Here is a 20844-nt window from a genome sequence, read left to right on the forward strand (position 1 = left end):
TTCTGATAGTAGGTGATTATCTAGCATCCAGTGATCACCAGATGGTGCGTTTTAATATTAAGATAGGTGTGGAGAGGGTTCATTCAAAAGTGAATGTTCTAGACTTCAAAAAACTAACTTTATTCAGATGGGGGATTACCTCAAGGGATTGCTGTCTGGATGGAAACATCTGGAAGAAGTTGGAAAGCAATGGGTAAAACTGAAAGGAGCTATTGTAAAGGCAACAAAACTTTTGGTAGGGAAAGGAAACAAAAGTAAGAGGAAAAGGAGGCTGCTTTGTAGTAGCTGAAAAGGTAAGGAAAGTTGGCCTTTATAAACTACCAGAGATCACAGAAAGAGGAAGATAGGTGACAATATCTGGAAAAGCTAAGAGATCACAGAAAGATGAAAATAGGTGACAATATCTGGAAAGGTTAAGAGAAGCTGGTACAGTAGTCAGGAAAGCAAAGATGGAAATGGAAGAAAAAAATAGCTAATACAGTAAAATGTGGGGAAAAGACATTTAGCTAAGTTAATGATAGGAGGAAGTGCAAAAGTGACATTGTAAGACTCAAAGGTGAAGCGGAGGAATATGTAGAAACTGATAAAGATAAAGTGGAATTCCTTAACAAATATTTTTATTCTGCATTCATAGCTGAAGGACTGGGAGCAGGACCGCAGAAGATAAACACAAATAGGAATGGAGGGGTGGTAGTCCCTGAATAATTTTCAGAGGACTCTGTTTGTGAGGAGCTAGCTAAACTAAAGGTAGACAAAGCGATGGGGCTGGATGGCATACATCCGAGGGTACTGAAGTAACTTAGACAAGTTCTAGCAGCACCGCTGGCTGATTTTTTTTCAATGCTTCTCTAGAATCGGGAGTGGTCACGGAAGACTGGAGACAAACAGATGTGGTCCCTTCCCACAAAAGCAGAAATAAGGAAGCGATTAGGAACTGTAGGCCAGTAAGTCTGACTTCTGTGGTAAGTAAATTAATGTAGACACTTTTAAAACAGAGAATAGTAAAGTTTTTGGAATCCAATGGATTAGAGGACCTGAGGCAACATGGTTTCACTAGAGGCAGGTCTTGTCAGGCAAATCCATTAATTTCTTTGACTGGGTGACCAGAGAGTTGGATCGAGGGAGAGTGGTAGATGTGGTGTATTTAGATTTTAACAAAGCCTTTGACATAGTTCACGTGGATGAGTAATAAATAGTGATTGACTGGGTTAGAAATTGGTTGAGTGGAAGGCGGCAGAGGGTAGTGGTAAATGGAACTGATTCTGAGGAAAAGGATGTTACCAGTGGTGTGCCACAAGGTTTGGTTCTTGGGTTGGTTCGTAAGTGATATTGCTGAAGGGCTGACTGGTAAGGTTTGCCTCTTTGTGGATGATACTAAAATTTGCAATAGGTTAGACACCTGATGGTGTGGATAACATGAAAAAGAACCTAGTGAATTTGGCAGGGTCGTACATTTTGGCTGCAAACAACAGAGAAAGTGGTACAGTTTAGTGGACAAAGAACTTTTGTGCATGAAAGAGGAGTGAGACTTGGGTGTGATTATACATGATGATCTTAAGGTGGCCAAATAAGTGGAAAAGGTGACGATGAAAGTTAGAGGGATGTTTGGGTGCATAGAGAGAATAACTGTCAGCAGAAAAAAGGAGATGATAATGCTTCTGTATAAAACTGTGGTGAGAGCATGGCCACTGAAATGGTCATTGATCATAAAGCAATGAGGACAGACTTCATGATCTCGATATGTATACTTTGGAGGAAAGGCAGGAGAGGGGAGATATAATAGAGACATTTAAATACTCACATGCCATAAATGCACAGGAGGTGAGTCTCTTTAAATTGAAAGTAAGCTTTGGAATGAGGGAGCACAGGATGAAGGTGAAAGGGGACAGACTCGGGAATAACTTGAGGAAATACTTCTTCACGGAAAAGGTTTTGAATTCGTAGAGCAGTCTCCTAGTGGAGGTGGTGAAAATAAAAACTGTATCTGAATTCAAGGAAGCTTGGGATAAGTACAAAGGATATCTAAGGGAGAAGAAGAAATAGTAGATGGCATAGATTGGCAGGTTTGATAGGCCATATGGTCTTTATCTGCCTTCATTTTTCTATGTTTCTAAAATGACTTGCACTGTCGACTTGCAGGTAAAGCTCCACCATGAGAAAACCTGCCAGGAGAAAAGATGAGTAAAATTTTCACTGTGTTAGTGACTTCATCCATTTTCTCCAATCTAGAGGTGAACTCCGCTTTTTAAAGGGGCTCCTTACTTCTTCTGAGTTCAGAAGTTAAGAAGAAAACTTCCCTCTAATGATTCTTGCAGAGCCTATCAACAGTAGCACACATTATGAAGTAACAACATAAGAACATAAGCATTGCCATACTGGGATAGACTGATGGTCTATCAAGCCCAGTATCCTGTTTCCAACAGTGGCCAATCCCGATCACAATTACCTGGCAATATCCCAAAAGAGAAATACAGATTTTGTGATACTTATCCCAGGAATAAGTAGTAGATTTTTCCAAGTCCATCTTAATAATTGGATTATGGACTTTTTCTGCTCTTTTACTCTTTTGGGATCTTGCCAGCTTTGGAACTGTTTACCATAGAATGTGGTAACAGCAGTTAATGTATTTGGGTTAAAAAAAATAAAAGGTTTGGACAAGTTCCTGGAGGAAAAGTCCATAGTCTGCTATTGAGATAGAAATCGAAAGGCCACTGTTGTCCATGGGATTTGGTAGCATGGAATCTTGCTCCTAATTGGGATTCTGCTAAACAGCCAGGTACTTATGACCTGGATTGGCCACTGCTGGAAGCATGATACTGGGCTAGACGGACCACCAGTCTCCCCTTTATGGCTGTTTTTATATACTTGTGACATGAATTTGCCACTGTTAGGCTTGGTGGACAGTATGGCAATGATTATGCTCTTATGTTTTTACCTTACTATGCATGTACCTGTTGATATGTTCTGCCAGAAAAAAACTGCATGATGCCATCTCTGATTCAGAGTATGGATCTGGATACATTGAGCAGGTGTAATATGAATAATCATAACATTCTGTCAAATTTGTTTTTGAAGATGACTTCAATTTTAAACTGACTATGAAAGTCCTGGGTGAGAATATTTTATCAATATCAAAATACTTGTATACCGTTTTATCCCCAGTTGGGTTCAATGTGGTTCACAAAAAAAAAAAAAAATAGAAATTACAAGTACATTAAGAAACACCCAAACCTCCCATATCTCCTGCCCCTATATTATTTATTTATCAAATAAGAATGTACTTTTTTCCCCAAAAGATCATATAAGATGATTTAAATCAAATATAAACTGGCAGGCTATTCCATTCTGAGATTATAGAAAAAGAATTCAAAGAACTAAAGATACGCAAATATTGAATACCTCATATACATGAAGGTTGAAAAATTAATGAATTTTGCAATCTGGATGAGAAACCAAATAAAGAAGGTTGTAGTACATCACTTAATAATTCAGACGTTAATCCATACACCACTTGAAATAACAGACTTTCAGTGGTGGAAGTTGAAGAAATATGTTAACCTTGCTAGCCCTTGCTCTCAGAGAAATATAGGCCAATGGCTCATAATAAGAGCTAGGCTTCTTAAAATCAAAATCATCTCTGATACAAAAGAGAGCTAGCTTGTAAGAATCAGAGATCACCTTTGACACAGTTACATTTCACTGTAGCAAGTGCTGAGCTGGCAAGGGAGGGGGCATTTGCTCTGGGACTGGCACCTGCAAAAACGTCATGAGCAAGAGTTGCTATGGTTTTGTGGAGATAGTACTGGGTCAGCTGCACCCCGGATGAGAACATCCAAAGGGGGGGCTAGAGGAAGGTTTGGGAACATATGAAGTAATTCTAAATAAACTGATAAGGGCTAGGAACCCTGTTGAGACATCTGGGGTCCATTGGAACCAATGAAGCCAAAATGGTATATAAGCAGCAGTCTGAGGGATATTAGATCAGTGAGTGAAGGAGAAGGGAGAAGGAAGGCTACAAGAGAAGGAGGGTGACAGACGTGTCGTGAACTGCTGTTCAACCATAAGAATACCTGATTTGCCTGTACTGCTATTGGTGAGATTATAATAAACTATCTTCCTATATCCCAGCGAGTCCTTCTGATTATGGAGTTCGTTAATTCCTGGACTGTGTAAGAGCAGTCTGGGGGAGGATGAGGTCAGAATAGGTGGGGGAACACGCAAATTAAATACAAAGTAGTCATAACTAAAGGAGCAATCTGGAGTGGAGAAGTAGACAGTTAGAGTAGCAGACTAAAAACCAAGGGCCACTTTTTCTAATGGGCAAAAGGGGCAGCAGTCCGAGCATCTGAATAAAGGGAGCCCAGCTGCCCATTTGTCCATAGGTAAATTTAGCCTTGAGTCTGTAACTTTGCTGCTGGCTACTGGTGTGTCTTCGTGGACTGCATCAGTTTGGCATCTCTCCTTCTTCCTCTCCCTCTCTCCCTCCTATAATCTTCCAAACTTGCCTTTGGTTGCTAGCAGCACCATAATTAAGAAAGGCTGCATCTGTCTTGTCTGTCTGTATTATTTTTAGATTGTAAGCTCTATTGAACAGGGACTGTCTCTCTATGTCAGGTGTTCAGCACTGCGTGCACCTGGTAGCGCTATACAGATGTTACTACTACTACTACTACTAATAATCTGGCCAGCTCAGGACCTTCCTTCTGTCATGTCTCGCCCATGTAGAAACAGGAAGCTGCCTTAGAGGGGACAAAACACAGCAGAGGGAAGGCCCTGAGGCTGGCTGGCTGGAGGCATCCTGTCTTATTTGCTGCCATTTCAGCAACCAAAGGAAAGTCTGGAGTACCATGGGGTGGGGGGGAGGGGGGAAGAGAAAAGAGAAAGAGAGACCAAAATGGGGGAGGGGAAGAGAGAGAGAGAAAATGCTGGACCAGGGAAGGGGTGGGGAGGAGAGGAGAGAGAGAGAGAGAGAGAGAGACGACTGGAGGAAGAGATAGGGACACAGAGGAGTGATGCTGGACAGAACAAGATAAGAACAAAGAGGGAAGATGCTGAATATAGAGGGAGGATACAGACACTGACAGTGCAGATGCTGAACATGTTGGGAGAATAGGGACAGGGACGTAGAGGGGGGATGTTGCACAGAATGGATAGGGACACAGAGGGAAGATGGATGGTAGACATGGAGAGAGAAAAAAATATCAAATGGATAGGACAGCCTGGAAAGACAGGGAAAAAAACAGAGAAAAGCAAAAAAGAGACACTGGGATCAAATCAAATGGAAAATTAAAATGTTCAGAGAAGGTAGAAAACATGTTTTTCTACCAATTGTATGAATATCACTAAAAATTGTACACTCAAATTTGGATGTGTGCCCAGTTTGCATGTGCGATTTAATTGAATAACGAGTCAATTAGTGTCAATAATTGGGCTCCATCGATTATTGGTGCTAATTGGCACCAATTAAAATTTACGTGCGCATATTTACATGCAGCTCTAGAAAGGGGACATGAACATAGGAGGGTCATGGGTGGATCGAGGGCATTCCTATAATTTATGCATGCTGTTACAGAATAAGGGGGATCCATGCCTAATTTAGGCGCTAGGATTTATACCAGGGTTTAGTTTGTGTAAATCGTCATGCATAAAGTTAGGCACGGTTGGAGAAGTGATATTCTATAAATTGTGCCTAACTTTGAGTGTCGTTTATAGAATAGTGCTTAGTGTGTTTTTTAACAGCGCTTAAAAAGCAATAACAAGCACTAATTGGCAATAATTAGAATTTACGCACACAAATTGCTAAGTGTATTCTGTAATGTACTGCATCTAAATTTTAATACATGCAGGCAAAAAGGGGTGTGGTTATGGGCAGGGAAATGGGCGTTTGGTGGTCATTCTAAAATTTACACTCACTGTTATAGAATATGGCCCTCTACACCTAAATCTACGTGCTATGATTTACGCCATGTTTTCGTTGGTGTAAATGGACGTGCATAGTTTTTAAGTGCTAGAATATCAACTAAGCGTATTCTATATATCACGCCTAAATTTAGGCGTGATATATAGAATACGCTTATAGAATATGCTTAGGCGGAAATCATTTCCACGCAGATTTTTCAGGCGCTGTATATAGAATCTGGCCCATAAGGCATAATGAATAAACTAAAGTGTGCTGTAATAAGCATTCACAATTTAAGGTTTAGTAGAGGAATAATGACATTTCCCACTGTAAGAGTTGAGGGAAGCACCTGTCTGAAAACTTTAAAACTAAGGCTGTCAATGAAGAATGTGTCTATTAAATGTAGCTTAGTATGCTGTAGTTTGGGTTCTGTGCAAAACAACTGACTTGTTTTTTATCTACAGTTCTTCTGTCCATCAAGTTCACCAAGTGGGCTGCCAGAGGTCATTGGCTTTCTCAACGGTACTTCAGTTCAACACATTTTTAATATAAAAACATTTTTTGGAACGTTCATTTCCTGTGTGCTGACTGTGGCTTCTGGACTCTTTTGTGGACCAGAAGGTCCTATGGTTCACATGGGGTAAGGATCAATTGGAATTTTCTTTTGAATAGCAAAACTCAATTTTTCCTAGGTATGTTGTGCTACTTTTGGCTTGTAGCAGTACACAATTGTTTTTCTGTAATTCAGATGTAGATAAAACACAGTTCTACTCAGGGCCGGTCCTAGGGTCTCTGGTGCCCTCCTGCAGACGATGAGTTGGTGCCCGTGCCCCCCCCCTGGCGCCTCCGCCCCCCCCAGCATCTCCTTTCTCTCTTCTCCCACCCTGCCCCTGTCCAGCGATTCTCCTTCGCCCAAATCGCCCCCATCCCCCTCCGCCCTTGGTGCTTTAAATCTTTAATTTACCTCCATTCCAGCAGCCGCGTCATTTAAAAGCCTTGCCCTGTCTCTAGCCTTCCCTCCCTTTGTGAGTTCGTTCTGCAGTCCTGCCCTCGAGGAAATGACGTCAGAAGGCAGGACTGCGGAACGAACTCACGAAGGGAGGGAAGGCTAGAGACGGGGCAGGGCTTTCAAATGATGCGGCTGCTGGAACGGAGGTAAATTAAAAGATTTAAAGCACCAAGGGCGGCGCAGTATGGCGGTGCAGCGCCGCAGCGGCGCCCTTGAAGGCAGGCGCCCCCCTGCGGCGCTTACCCCGCTTACTGGGTTTGACCGGCCCTGGTTCTACTGTAATAAGTTTCTAATGATTACTAGTAGAGAGGTGTGGTAGCTGTGTTAGTCCACTCTTAAATAGAAATCCAACAAAATAAAACATGGAAAATAAAATAAGATGATACCTTTTTTATTGGACATAACTTAATACATTTCTTGATTAACTTTCAAAGGTTGCCCTTCTTCGTCAGATCGGAAATAAGCAAATGTTCTAGCTGACAGTGCACTATTGTAGAATTCAGGGGATCTGCGCCTAATTAGGTGCAGGGATTTATCCTCAAGCCTAAAAGTTGGGCATGGATCCTGTGCTACGCATTATTGTATAAACAGCACCCAACTTGAAACACCATTTAGAGAATAGTGCTCAGTGCGCATTTTTTGGTGCCCAAATTTGGTTGCCTTTTACTGAATTTAGTCCTTAATGTGCACAAATGGCCTTTTAAAAACTTGCCTTATACGAGCACACAAACTCTGCATACACATGTTTATCTGACCTGAGTGGAGGGCTGGAGGCATCCTGGGGGGTGGAACTGGTGAGGAGTTTGGAGGCATGCAGTTTATAAAATGTATCCTTACATGCGCAAATCACAATTTGTATGAACCAAAGAGGTGTAAATGTGTGTGTGTATTTTCTGTTCAAAGCTTAGCTACACCAGTCTTTAGAGGGTGCTGCTGTGCTGATTATCATCAATGGTGGTATCAAAAAGTTGCTGAAATATGAACTTTGATAAAAGAAATGCATAGTTGTAGTGAAATGTGCCCAGATTTTATTCCTATTAACATATCACCAAACTTGAAAAGCCATCACAGTTTTTTGATTGGTTGTGCCCTCCATGAATTCAAATCCTATCCATGGACCTGAGGATAGAGGTATCATCATAAAATATATGCAATTCTGAATAAAGCTAATTTTTGAAGCTGATAAGGTGGTAGTTCTTTCAGGTCAAGCAATTCTAATTTCTTTGTAAGACTCTGTAGTATGACTTTCAAAACCCCAATTGTTATTGGTAGAACCAATATATATCATGGAATAAAAGAATGTAGGTTTAGGGAGAAAACAAGCATAAAGCTGAAGAGAGCCAAGAAAGAAGAAAACTGATGTTTTGAGAAACATATGGCCAGATTTGAAGATCAGGGCAATAAGTATTAGTCAGTGTGGCTTGCATAGTTTTCAAATTGTGTTTTTCGTTAAAGACTTTAATTTCCTGCAACATTTGGAATGGGAAATAAAAGATTCCATAGAAAAAAAGGTACAAGCAAAAACCTGTGCCCAATGCACTGTGTGGGACTTCTGTCCCCGGGGTTAAATTTAAGGATTAAACAAACGTGCTTTTGGCACAAAGTTTTGCTTGCACAAGTTTTTTCTAGGAAAGACTTTTTGTTTCCAGTAGCCGCAGGTAGGTATATCTTAATTCTATAGTATCAATTGCTGGAATGATGGTGTCAGTACAACACAATATAATCTGCATCTCTCATTAGTGAATTCCTATCATAGCTGGCAAATTGCCTTCATTAATAGGAGCAAATTTCTTCTTTTGGGGGGGGGGGGGGTTGGACAGTGGCAAAATTTGTTTCCTGTGGCTGCATCTGTGCCAGATTCCCTGCTAGTTAAAGCAGAAAGTGGAGTCCTGTGTGCTCATAAGTTGTTGCAGCTTTTCTGCTGCTTCCCATCAGCCAGACGGAGCTGTTGCACCTGTGCTGATCTAACACAATGCGAACAGTGCAAGGAAAAGACAATAAAACAGATTAATACCTGCTGATTACAATCCAGGGATGTATGTCTTTTCATTTATATAGATTTTTGTACCATCTGAAATCAAAAGTCTAAAATGTATACAATTTTTGCAACACGATAGAGCAAAGACCACATTAGATGTTTCATTAGTATTATGCTGGCATGATATATCTCTGCTATTTGAATTTCAGTGCTCTTAAATGTGTATATTTCGATACTGTTTCATGGTAGCCCTATTATTATGTTTTAACTTGCTATTCCCAAGTTTATTTTATTTATTTATTTATTTGTAACATTTGTATCCCACATTTTCCCACATATTAGCAGGCTCAATGTGGCTTACAAAATACCGTAAGGTGAACGCCAAGTATGGTAGGTATTAAACAAATACAATTAGAAAAAGGGTCGGGTAAGGTAGGGGTAAATGGGTACAATAAGGGACAAGGAAATAAGAAATAAAAATGTCCATTGCAATGTATGAATAGGTGCATTGTAGAGTTGAGGCATTTAAGTAGAATCAATAGGGTAGGACTTGCAAAACAGATAAGTCTTTAAAGATCGCCTGAAGTTTTGATGGTCGTGCATCAGTTTCACACTCTTTGGTAATCCATTCCACATTTGTGTACTTAAGTAAGAAAAACTGGATGCATAGGTTGATTTGTATCTGAGTCCAATGCAGCTTGGATAGTGAAGGTTCAGATAAGTACATGATGAACTGATTCTGTTTCTGGCTGGAAGATCTATTAAATCAATCATATATCCTGGGGCATCACCGTAGATGATCTTGTGGACCAGATAGCAAATTTTGAAAGTAATGTGGTCCTTGATAGAGAGCCAGTGTAGTTTCAATCGAAGAGGTTTAGCGCTATCAAATCTTTTTTTTGTGGAAATGAATATCTCATTTACACCCCTGTTTACTAAGCTGCGCTAGCAACAGGTGGTGCGGTAGTGCCGACATAGCCCATAGGCTGTGTAGGCATTGCTCCAAGGCAGCTACTAGCGTTGCTAAGTAAACATTAGAGTTATTGTATTTATGCTTATATTTGGCCATTTTTACTATTATGCTGTTAGCAAAATTGTAAGTTTTATGTTAAACTGTACTGCTGTACAGTGCCTTGGGTGAATCTCTTCATAAAGGCGGATAATAAATCCCAGTGAATAAATAAATAAATAAATAAATAAATAAATAACCCATCAATCAATATTCAGCTGCTGCATTGCAGGTGGTTCAGAATGCAGCAGTTCGTGTTCTTGCAGGAATTTCAACATTTTCTCATGTATCATTAGTTTTAAAACAATTACACTGGTTACCTGTGCTACAAAGAATTCAATTCAAGGTATTAACGCTAGTTTATCAGACTTTGTATCTTGCTGTTTGAAGGATTCTCTGCCTGTTTATTAGCCGCGACGGGTATTGAGACCAGAAACAGCCATGTGGCTTTCAATGGATGTTGTGAAGCATTTTCATTATGCTGATACCTGGGCTTCGGCCTTTGTGTCGGCTGCAATTTCTTTGTGAAATGCACTCCCTGACCAACTTCGCCATTGTGGTAGTCTTGCACAGTTTAAGAAATCTCTAAAGACTCATCTATTTGTGACAGCATTTTCTTTTTGAGCCAATGTAGTAATCATGTGATGTTATAAAGAGATTTGTTATTTTTATTATGTATGTTGAATTTATGTTTTGATGTATTTTATTGTGTGTGCTTTTATTATGGAAACCACCTAGTTTATAGGTGGTCTAGAAATCTTTTAAAAAAATAAATAAACATTAAAAAAAATGCTAGTCATGATACCCAAAAATCTCAAATATTCAGCACGACTACCCAGATAGTGGCTGAAGATGAACAGGTGATAATATGGTCAGTGCTGGAATTTATCTAGATGGTGCTGAGGCAGTCTGTAAGGATATTCAGAGGCACTTTTCCTGGTCAGTGGTTCTTATCCGGATAGCTACTCCACTCCACTACAAACACACAATTAAAATAGAATTACTGACGTGTGCCACCATATTAGCATTCACTAATATGCACTTGTGTGCATTGTTTACTGCAGGCCCTAGTTTTATGCAATGCAATCTACTTACTGATATTGGACTAGATTCAGTAAACCAGTCTGGAAAAAATTATGCACCGAATGGCATTCGTACTTTATAGAATAGCACCTAAGTGCCTAACTCACGCCTAACTTAAGTTGCCTGCATTTATGCCTGCTCAAAGCAGGTGTTAATACAAGTGCCTAAATTAGGTATGGATTGAGTGTATTCTATAAAAATGCGTGTAACTGATAGGAATGCCCCCAAAACGTCCCCTAATCATGTCCCCCCAAAATATGCATCCTAGGATTTACACGCGGATCATTATAGAATACAATCCACGTGTAAATCCCAATTAAGGCCAATTAATGCCAATAACTGGTCATTAGCAGTCAATTATTGACGCCGATTGGCTCATTAATCAATTAAGCTGCGCACGCAAATCAGCAATGTGCACCGATTCCACACACAAATTTAGTTGCCATATATAGAATCCCGGAAACTGTGTGTTAATTCAGGCTAATGTGGTATAGTATGTTCCTAAATTTAACTCTAACTGGAATTGCTGTGATCTCAATTTAATTACCCTTTTACCCTTTACATAGATTGATTCCTATTCCCTATTTACCAAGCATGAGCTATTGAATGTGTGCTAGCACCATTAATAAACATTATTAGTAACCAGATCCCATTGCATATAATGGAGCCTATGTTAAAATAACACATTAATGTGGAAGCACAAATTAGTAACCCTAGTTGTTAACCTTTATAGTATTTGACCCCAGCCACTTTGACGAAGAAGGGCTACCTTTGAAAGCTAATCAAAAAATGTATTAAGTTATGTCCAATAAAAAGGTATCATCTTATTTTATTTTCCATGTTTTATTTTCTTACATTTCTATTGATTTTCCATAAAGACTGAAACAAATAATTAATTCAATCTCTCCGCTATGTCCTCCCCGAGTGCCCCTTTTGCTCCTTCATGATCTAATGGTCTCACAAATTCCCTCACAGGCTTTTTACTTCTGATATACCTGAAAAAAGGTGTTACTATGAGTTTTTGACTCCACAGCACGTTTTTCTTCATATTCTGTTTCAGCCTTCTTTATCAATGCTTTGCATCTAGCTTGACACTTCATATGTTGCTTCTTATTTTCTTCATTCAAATCCTTTTTCCATTCTTTGAAGGATGCTCTTTTGGTTCTCATAGCCCCTTTCACTTCACCTTTTAACCACGCTGGCTGTCATTTGCTCTTCTTTCTACCATTGTTAATACATGGAATACATCTGGTCTAGGCTTCCACAATGTTATTTTTAAACAATGTCTATGCTTGATTTAAATCCCTCACCTTTTGCAGCCAACTCTTTTTCAGCTTCTTTTTAACCATTTTCCTCATTTTGTCATAGTCCCTTTTGAAAATTAAATGCTGCTACAATAGATTTCTTTAGTAACTTCACTCCAGATATTAGCTCAAATTTGATCATGTTATAATCACTGTTTCCCAGCAGATCCAACACAGATACCTCTCGTACCATGCCCTGCATTCCACTAAGGACTAGATCTAAAATAGTTCCCCTTTTTGTTGGTTCTTGGACCAGTTGTTCCAAGATGTAGTCATTTATTATATCTAAGAATTTTACCTCCCAATCACGCCTTGACATAGCATTTATCAAGTCAATATTGGGGAAATTGAAATCACCCATTATCATAATGTTGCCCAATTTGCCAGCTTTCCTAATTTCTGTAAACATTTGCTCATCTGTCTGTTTGTTCTGTTCTGGGGAGTTTGTACTTCTTAAAAGAGCCCTACTTGTATACTCTTTCCCTTCACACATGGACTTTCTATCCACAAGGATTCCACACTGCTGTTTCATGTAGAATATTTGTTTTGTTTGTCTCCCTTTAATATAAAGCGCACCCTCCTCCAATTTGATCCACTCTATCATTGTGATATAATTTGTACCCTGATAACACAGTGTCCCATTGATTGTCCTCCTTCCACTAGGTCTTTGAGATGCCTATTTTATTTATTTTTATATATTTATTTATTAGGATTTGTTTACTGCCTTTTTGAAAGAATTCACTCAAGGCAGTGTACAGTAAGAGTAAATCAAACATGAGCAATAGAAAATTACAGCAGTAAAGACATTCAAATAATACAAAGCATGGCATAGAGGGGCATAATCGAACGGGGACAACCATCTCTAAGGGTGTCCATCTCTAAGGACGTTCCGGCGAAGGGGTGGAGAAACCTGTATTATTGAAACAAGATGGACGTCTGTCTTTTGTTTCGATTATACGGTCGGGGACGCCCAAATCTCAACATTTAGGTCGACCTTAGAGATGGTCGTCCCTGGTTTTCGGCCATAATGGAAACCGAGGATGCCCATCTCAAAAACGACCAAATCCAAGCCCTTTGGTCATGGGAGGAGCCAGCATTCGTAGTGCACTGGTCCTCCTCACATGCTAGGAAACCAACCGGGCACCCTAGGGGGCACTATAGTGGACTTCACAAATTGCTTCCAGGTGCACAGCTCCCTTACCTTGGTTGCTGAGCTCCAACCCCCCCCCAAAACCCACTACCCACAACTGTACAACACTACCATAGCCCTTAGGGATGAAGGGGGGCACCTACATGTGGGTACAGTGGGTTTTGGGTGGGTTTTGGAGGTCTCACATATACTACCACAAGTGTAACAGGTGGGGGGGGGGGATGGGCCTGGGTCTGCCTCTCTGAAGTGCACTGCACCCACTAAAAACTGCTCCAGGGACCTGCATACTGCTGTCATGGAGCTGGGTATGACATTTGAGGCTGGCATAGAGCCTGGAAAAAAATGTTAAAAATTTGTTTTAGGGTGGGAGGGGGTTGGTGACCACTGGGGGAGTAAGGGGAAGTCATCCCCGATTCCCTCCAGTGGTCATCTGGTCAGTTCGGGCACCTTTTCGAAGCTTGGTTGTGAAAAAAAATGGGACCAAGTAAAGTCGACCAAATGCTCGTGAGGGATGCCCTTCTTTTTTCCATTATCGGCCGAGGACACCCATCTCTTAACCACGCCCCCGTCCTGCCTTCAGTACACTGCCAACAAGCCCCCGTGAACTTTGGTCGTCCCCTCGACGGAAAGCAGTTGAGGACGCAAAAAAATCAGCTTTTGATTATGCCGATTTGGGCGACCTTGGGAGAAGGACGTCCATCTCCCAATTTGTGTCTGAAGATGGGCGTCCTTCCCTTTCAAAAATAAGCTAGATAGTATACTACTTACAATGGCAACACAATATGTAGTAGAACATTTTATTTGGCAGTGCAGGGTATAAGCAAAGATGGAACATATAGATAGGTAAGAGAGTAAGAGGAGTTAGAAAGTAAGATGACTAATTTAAAGAAAGGTGCACATGAGATCAGAGAGATTGTTAAATATTATCTCAGTTAGGGTAGGAGTGGATAAAAATATCCTGCTACACTGTGTCCAGCCCATGTCACTCCTTGTGTGTGTGATTGAGACTAACAAGTTAGTTACTTCTTCCTTTAAAGGCCTGGTTGAAGAGTCAAGCTTTAACCTGCTTCCTGAAGTAGAGATAGTCTTGTGTTATGCAAAGTCTTTCAGAGAGTGCATTCCAGAGTATAGGAAAAGGCTCGCTTGTGGGTATCCCATCATGTAATGTCTTTTCGAGAGGGTGTGGTTAGTGATTAGTCCTTGAGAGGACCATAGTGTTCTTGGAGGTGTGTAGAGGATCAACCTACTACTACTACTATTTAGCATTTCTATAGCGCTACAAAGCATACGCAGCGCTGCACAAACATAGAAGAAAGACAGTCCCTGCTCAAAGAGCTTACAATCTAATAGACAAAAAATAAATAAAGTAAGCAAATCAAATCAATTAATGTGAACGGGAAGGAAGAGAGGAGGGTAGGTGGAGGCGAGTGGTTACAAGTGGTTACGAGTCAAAAGCAATGTTAAAGAGGTGGGCTTTCAGTCTAGATTTAAAGGTGGCCAAGGATGGGGCAAGACGTAGGGACTCAGGAAGTTTATTCCAGGCGTAGGGTGCAGCGAGACAGAAGGCGCGAAGTCTGGAGTTGGCAGTAGTGGAGAAGGGAACAGATAAGAAGGATTTATCCATGGAGCGGAGTGCACGGGAAGGGGTGTAGGGAAGGACGGGTGTGGAGAGATACTGGGGAGCAGCAGAGTGAGTACATTTATAGGTTAGTAGAAGAAGTTTGAACAGGATGCGAAAACGGATAGGGAGCCAGTGAAGGGTCTTGAGGAGAGGGGTAGTATGAGTAAAGCGACCCTGGCGGAAGATGAAACGGGCAGCAGAGTTTTGAACCAACTGGAGAGGGGAGAGGTGACTAAGTGGGAGGCCAGCAAGAAGCAGATTGCAGTAGTCTAAACGAGAGGTGACAAGGGTGTGGATGAGGGTTTTGGTAGAGTGCTCGGAAAGAAAGGGGCGGATTTTACGGATGTTGTAAAGAAAGAAACGACAGGTCTTGGCAATCTGCTGGATATGAGCAGAGAAGGAGAGAGAAGAGTCAAAGATGACCCCAAGGTTTCGAGCTGAGGAGACAGGGAGAATGAGAGAGCCATCAACAGAAATAGAAAATGGGGGGAGCGGTACTTGGTGCCATTTCCTTTAAAGGCCTTGAAGATCAGACATAGAGTTTTAAATTTAGCCCTGTATTGTTCTGATAGCCAGTGAAGTTTTGCAAAAATGGTGTGATGTGGTCACGTCATTTGCAACCTTCTATTAATCTTGCTGCAGCATTCTGAATCATTTGAAACTGGTGCAGGCTCTTTGTAGTCAGACCGTTGTAGAGGGCATTACAGTAATACAGTCTTGATGTTCTCATGACACGCACAACTGGGATAAGATTAACCTTCTTGATGTAAGGAGAGAAGCAGCGTAGCTCTCACAAATAGTAGAAGCAGCTCTTGAAGGTTGCTTGGATTTGGGGAATCAGAGTGAGTGTTGAAGCTAACTGTATTCCAAGGTTAATTACTTGTGATTTGAGGAGGAGTTCGTACTTTCCAAAAGAGTTTTTGATGCCAGGTATATATCCACTTGTGTTAGGGACCCCTATTATATCTACCTCTTCATTTAATGCTTTATCCTCCAACTCTCCCATCCTATATTTTAGGCTTCTAGCATTTGTATATAGACACTTCAAATTGTGTTTTTCCTAGCATCTACAAGCTGCTTTAAAGTTTTTAGATCAAAAGTGACACTGTGTCTTTTCCCATGGGTTGTGGAGGTGGTGGGTTATGTGACATTCATGTTTTTGATTTTAATTTTATTTGTGAAGTTAGGTTGGTTTTATGGCCTTGCTTAGACAGAGGTGGACAATATAAAAAGTGGATTTGGTTGTGGGTGGAAAATTGACCGTTGGGCAGTGGTAAAGGGTGTTTTGACAGGTTTGGAGTTTTATATTTGTTGATTTGTTATTGGTGACTTTTAATTTTGTACACCACTCTGGTTTGCCCCTTTTTTGGACTGGGAATATGGTCTGTTATAATAAGCTCATTTTCGTTTATTGTTCTCCCACAACATCAGAGGGTGTATCTATGAACACATCAATTACTTTATCTGTTTGTAAAGGCCATGGAAATGCTTTGTGATAATCGTTCTTATATGATCAGGACTAGATAAGAATGTTAATTCAAACAGGATTCATCTTTGGCATCTAGTTAAGTGCTGCTTTTTCTTAACCCCAGTTTCTCTTTTACGATATTATTATTAATATGCACTTAAGAAAAAAATAGGTTTTCATCATCAAAGTAATGATGACAGCTGATCAGGGATGCACACATCCTGGTTTATACTTGCATGTATGCCATCATAAAAGAATTAAAGAGCTCTTTGATCCCAATATACTAGCTTTCTTTATTTCAACAGTGCAATCATTTTAGTCATACCAAAACCTAAATAAGCATGGAATACAATAATATCAAGTGTCAGCAACTAAATCTATACTACAGGGATGTCAAACTCATTTCAACATTGGGGCTGCATTAAGAAAATGTTGCCTAAGTGGTATAAAGGGGTGGGGAAGGGGTAGGGGGTAGGAGGAGGAGGAGCATGCTGATACTGCAGTCTTATGTGTCCACTTAATTTATTTGGCCCCTTTTTGGGGTCAAAGGATCTTTGTGGTCAGTGCTGGGAAGATAGGGTAGATATTTGTGGAAGATAGATTCTCAGAGGAGGGAAATACAGAAGGGATCTAAGGCAGGAGGGGTAGAGAGATAAGGATGGAAGGGGGGTTATAGGCACAGGTGTAGGAGAGGATGGAGAAATCAAAGGGACAAAGGAAGAAGAGGGGAAAGGGAGGAGAGGAGAGAAAAAGAAAGAGGGGATCCTGGATCAGGAGGAGGGACCATCCATTCAACACCACAGTCCTATCAATCTCCTCACTGTCTCCACATATGATCCTGTCATTCATACTCTATAGCACCTTTGGTCCCTCACTTACTCTCTCATCTCCCTGCTACACCTGTTCTGATCTCACTGTCTTCCCACATTCCCTTCGTGCTGATCCTGAAGAACCTCCAATCTCCAAACTCATTCATCTTTCCTGTTTTTTTACATCTTCTTGCTCATTCTCTTACCGATGCTTCCAGTGCCACTGCTGACACTCTGATTGTATTGTCTGACCCCTCTCATTTCCTGGAAAATAACAGGTAGGAGGGAAACAACCACCTACCTGTACCATATATTCTCCCCCCTAATGCATTGAGGGTGAAGATTAAAATTTAAAACTCATGCACTATTAGCCAGTGTGAGATTGAGGTGGGTCAGGATGGCCGAACAGGGCAGAAGATGGAGTCCCATGACAGAACTGGGCAGAAGATGGTGGGGAGAGTTTTTGGGAAGGGGAACACAGAAATAGCTCCTGTCATTATTATCAATGCCATAACTGGGGCTGATAAAATATCTGACAAAAGGAGGCAGCAGAAACAATGAATCTGGTAGTGACGCTGCAATTCTTGCTGTCGGCAGTGAGGGAGGTTCAGTGGAGGAGAGGAGCATCAGACAGCAGGTGATGGCAGTAGGTATCTGAGGAATAGAAGAGAAACCACACAAAGGTGGAGGTGCACTTAATCCCCACGGCAAAACAGTTCAATGCAGAGCAGAGAAGGAGTAGGGAAGATATGCTCTTTCCAATCAGTGAGGGAGACGTATAAATGGTAAAACAGTTTATTGGGTAACATCAAAAAATGACTCAACACAGCTGTGTTTCGGCGCCAAGGCGCCTTCCTCAGGAATCTACAAAATTAAATATAAATGAAAATACTAAACTAGACACACATAAAAGTAATTCTTTAACAAAAATTGTATAATAAACAATACCATATAAAAACATAAGACATGTATATAACATGATAAACTTACAAATGGATACAATGCATTTGTGCAGTTAAAAGAGAATATAATCTATAAAATGAAACTACTTATATGGAACATTGCTAGTGAAAATAATATAAAATGCCAATGAAATGTAACATGCGTTGGTACAAAAAATATATATAGAATGCAAAAATAATTACAAATCATACCGGTAAAAATATAAAATAAAAGGCAATTATACATTGAACAGACATAATATTAAACAAATCAAGGTGTATCTGTAGTGTAAAAGTATCTGAATATTTTAGTGTGTAAATATTTTCTCTCTGGGGCTTGCCTTGTCACAATATATATATATATATATATATATATATATATATATATATATATATAAAAGGACCATGGAAGGCATGGGCGTAGTCTAACTGTTTCATTTGGGGGGCAAAGGATGGGGCGGAGCATATTAGCATATTCATTTGCATATATATATATATATATATATATATATATATGCAAATGAATATGCTAATATGGAGGAAGGAAGGGAAAAAAAGCAGGCCTTTTTTTTGGGAATAAGCATAATGAATATGTATGAGATATCAAGCCAGCTCTTTCGCCCTTCCTTCCTTCCTTCTTTCCTCCTTACCCAGCACTCCCTCTTCCTCTCCAGTAGTATTTCCCCACCCCCTTTCCCATACCATGCCAGTGTTGACCTTAGAAATGCATAGGCTCTAGATCCTTTCTGATGTGTTGGTGCCACCTTAGTAAGGCCAACACACAATCTCTCCACTGCAAAACTCTATACACAAACACACTCATAACCTTAATAAACCATAACAGCACTAATTCCTAGGACAGGACGAGCCACAACCTTATGCATGAAAAGGCAGAACTGTAATTACACCAGGCTCTAAAACACCAATACACTACCTTGTGAAAAAATGTAAAACAAAAAGGGCTGCAAATACTACATGCTAGCAGAATACTGCACCTTGATCACACATGAAAAACTCATGACACAACAGACATGACACAAGGAACTAGAAATCAAAAAATATGAAGGCAAAATACTGAACTGGAAAGTTAATTCAAGAAGTTAGACTCAGCATGCAGCAATACCAGAAAAATTGAAACTTACATGCAAAATATCACAGATGCACATTTCAAAAAGCTGACATATTTCAATTAATAAATTCTGAATAAAATACTTTTTTCTACTTTTTTTTGTCTGATCATTTAGTTTTTCTATTCACTTTGGTCCCAGTGTCTTCTGTTTTATGCAGTGTCTTCTTTCCATTTGATATTTTTTTCTCCCTCCTGTGTCCTTATGCATCCTGCCTACCATCTGTAGCCCTGTCCCTATCCTTCCTCGAGTTTCAGTATCTGCCCTCAATGTGTTTCAAACCAGCCCTTAAACTCAGCAGTTTTTCCTCCACCCATATTCAGCATTTCTCCTCACTCCCCTTCAGCCATGTGCATCTGCTTCCTATCTTCCCTCCCCTCCATCCATGTCCAGCATTTCTCCTCTCTCCCTTCCCCTCCATCCATGTGGATCTCCTTCCTTTGTCTTTCCTTCCCTCCATCCTTGTCCAACATTTCTCCTCTCTTCCCTGCCCTCCACTCCATGCGTCCAGCATTTCTCCTCTCTTCCCTCCCCTCCATCCATGTGCATCTCCTTCTTGACTTCTCTCCCCTCCATCCATCCATGTTCAGCAACTTTCCATTCTCCCCTGCCCTCTCCTCCATCCAGCCATAGCCAGCAAATGTCCCTCTGTCCCCTGCCCTCTCCATACATCCATCCATGTCCAGCAACTCTCCATTCTCCCCTGCCCTCTCCTCCATCCATCCATATCCAGCAAATTTCCTCTCTCCCCTTTCCCCTTCATCCATCCATGTCCAGCAATTCTCCTCCTTCCCCTGCCCTCCGCTCCATGTCCAGTGATTTCTATTCTCTCCCCTACCTTCCTCTCCATCCATCCATCCATGTCTAGCAACTCTCCATTCTCCCCTGCCTTCTCCTCCATCCATCTCCAGTAAATTTCCACTCACCTGTCCCCTCCATCAATCCCTGTTGTCCAGCAATTTTCCTCTCTCCCCTGCCCATCCTGTTTCTTTCCATCCCCTTCCCCATTCTATCCAGCGTCTCCTCCCCCTCTCCCCCCCTCTCTCCCCCTCTCCCCCTTCGCAGCATCTCCCATCTCCCATCTCTCTCTCTCTCCTACTGGCAGCCAACTACTACTACTACGATAAAGAATGACAACGTGGATGCAGGCAGCAGCTCACAAGTTTGCTTGCTGTGTTTTGAGTGAACGTCGATGGCTGCGTGGGTGAGTGGACTAGATAGGCTGCCTGGATCACTTCCAATCCAACTCCACCGAAATTTCAGCAGCGAACAGGCGGGCAGCGGTAGTAATAGCAGCAATCAGGCAGGCTCGACTCCGTCCTTCACTTCCTGACCCTGCACTCTCTGGGTCATGCCTTCCTCTGATGTCATTTCCTTTCGGGCGGGATGCTAAGAGGGCAGAGTCAGGAAGCGAAGGACGGAGTCAGAGTCGAGCCTGCCTCATTG

At 41.1% G+C, this 20844-nt stretch overlaps 1 protein-coding gene across 2 annotated transcripts in view; it reads left to right on the plus strand.

Moving 5' to 3' along the window:
- The window catches only part of LOC115477376 (chloride channel protein C-like), a 284847-nt gene that overhangs the window by 41179 nt on the left and 222824 nt on the right, over window positions 1-20844 (plus strand). For both annotated transcript variants that reach the window (XM_030214217.1, XM_030214225.1), the window contains exon 4: window positions 6364-6539. In XM_030214217.1, coding sequence (XP_030070077.1) covers window positions 6364-6539 — 176 coding nt within the window. The remainder of the gene's footprint in view (window positions 1-6363; window positions 6540-20844) is intronic.

The sequence above is a fragment of the Microcaecilia unicolor genome, chromosome 1 (genome assembly GCF_901765095.1).
Source record: "Microcaecilia unicolor chromosome 1, aMicUni1.1, whole genome shotgun sequence".
NCBI lineage: Eukaryota > Metazoa > Chordata > Amphibia > Gymnophiona > Siphonopidae > Microcaecilia > Microcaecilia unicolor.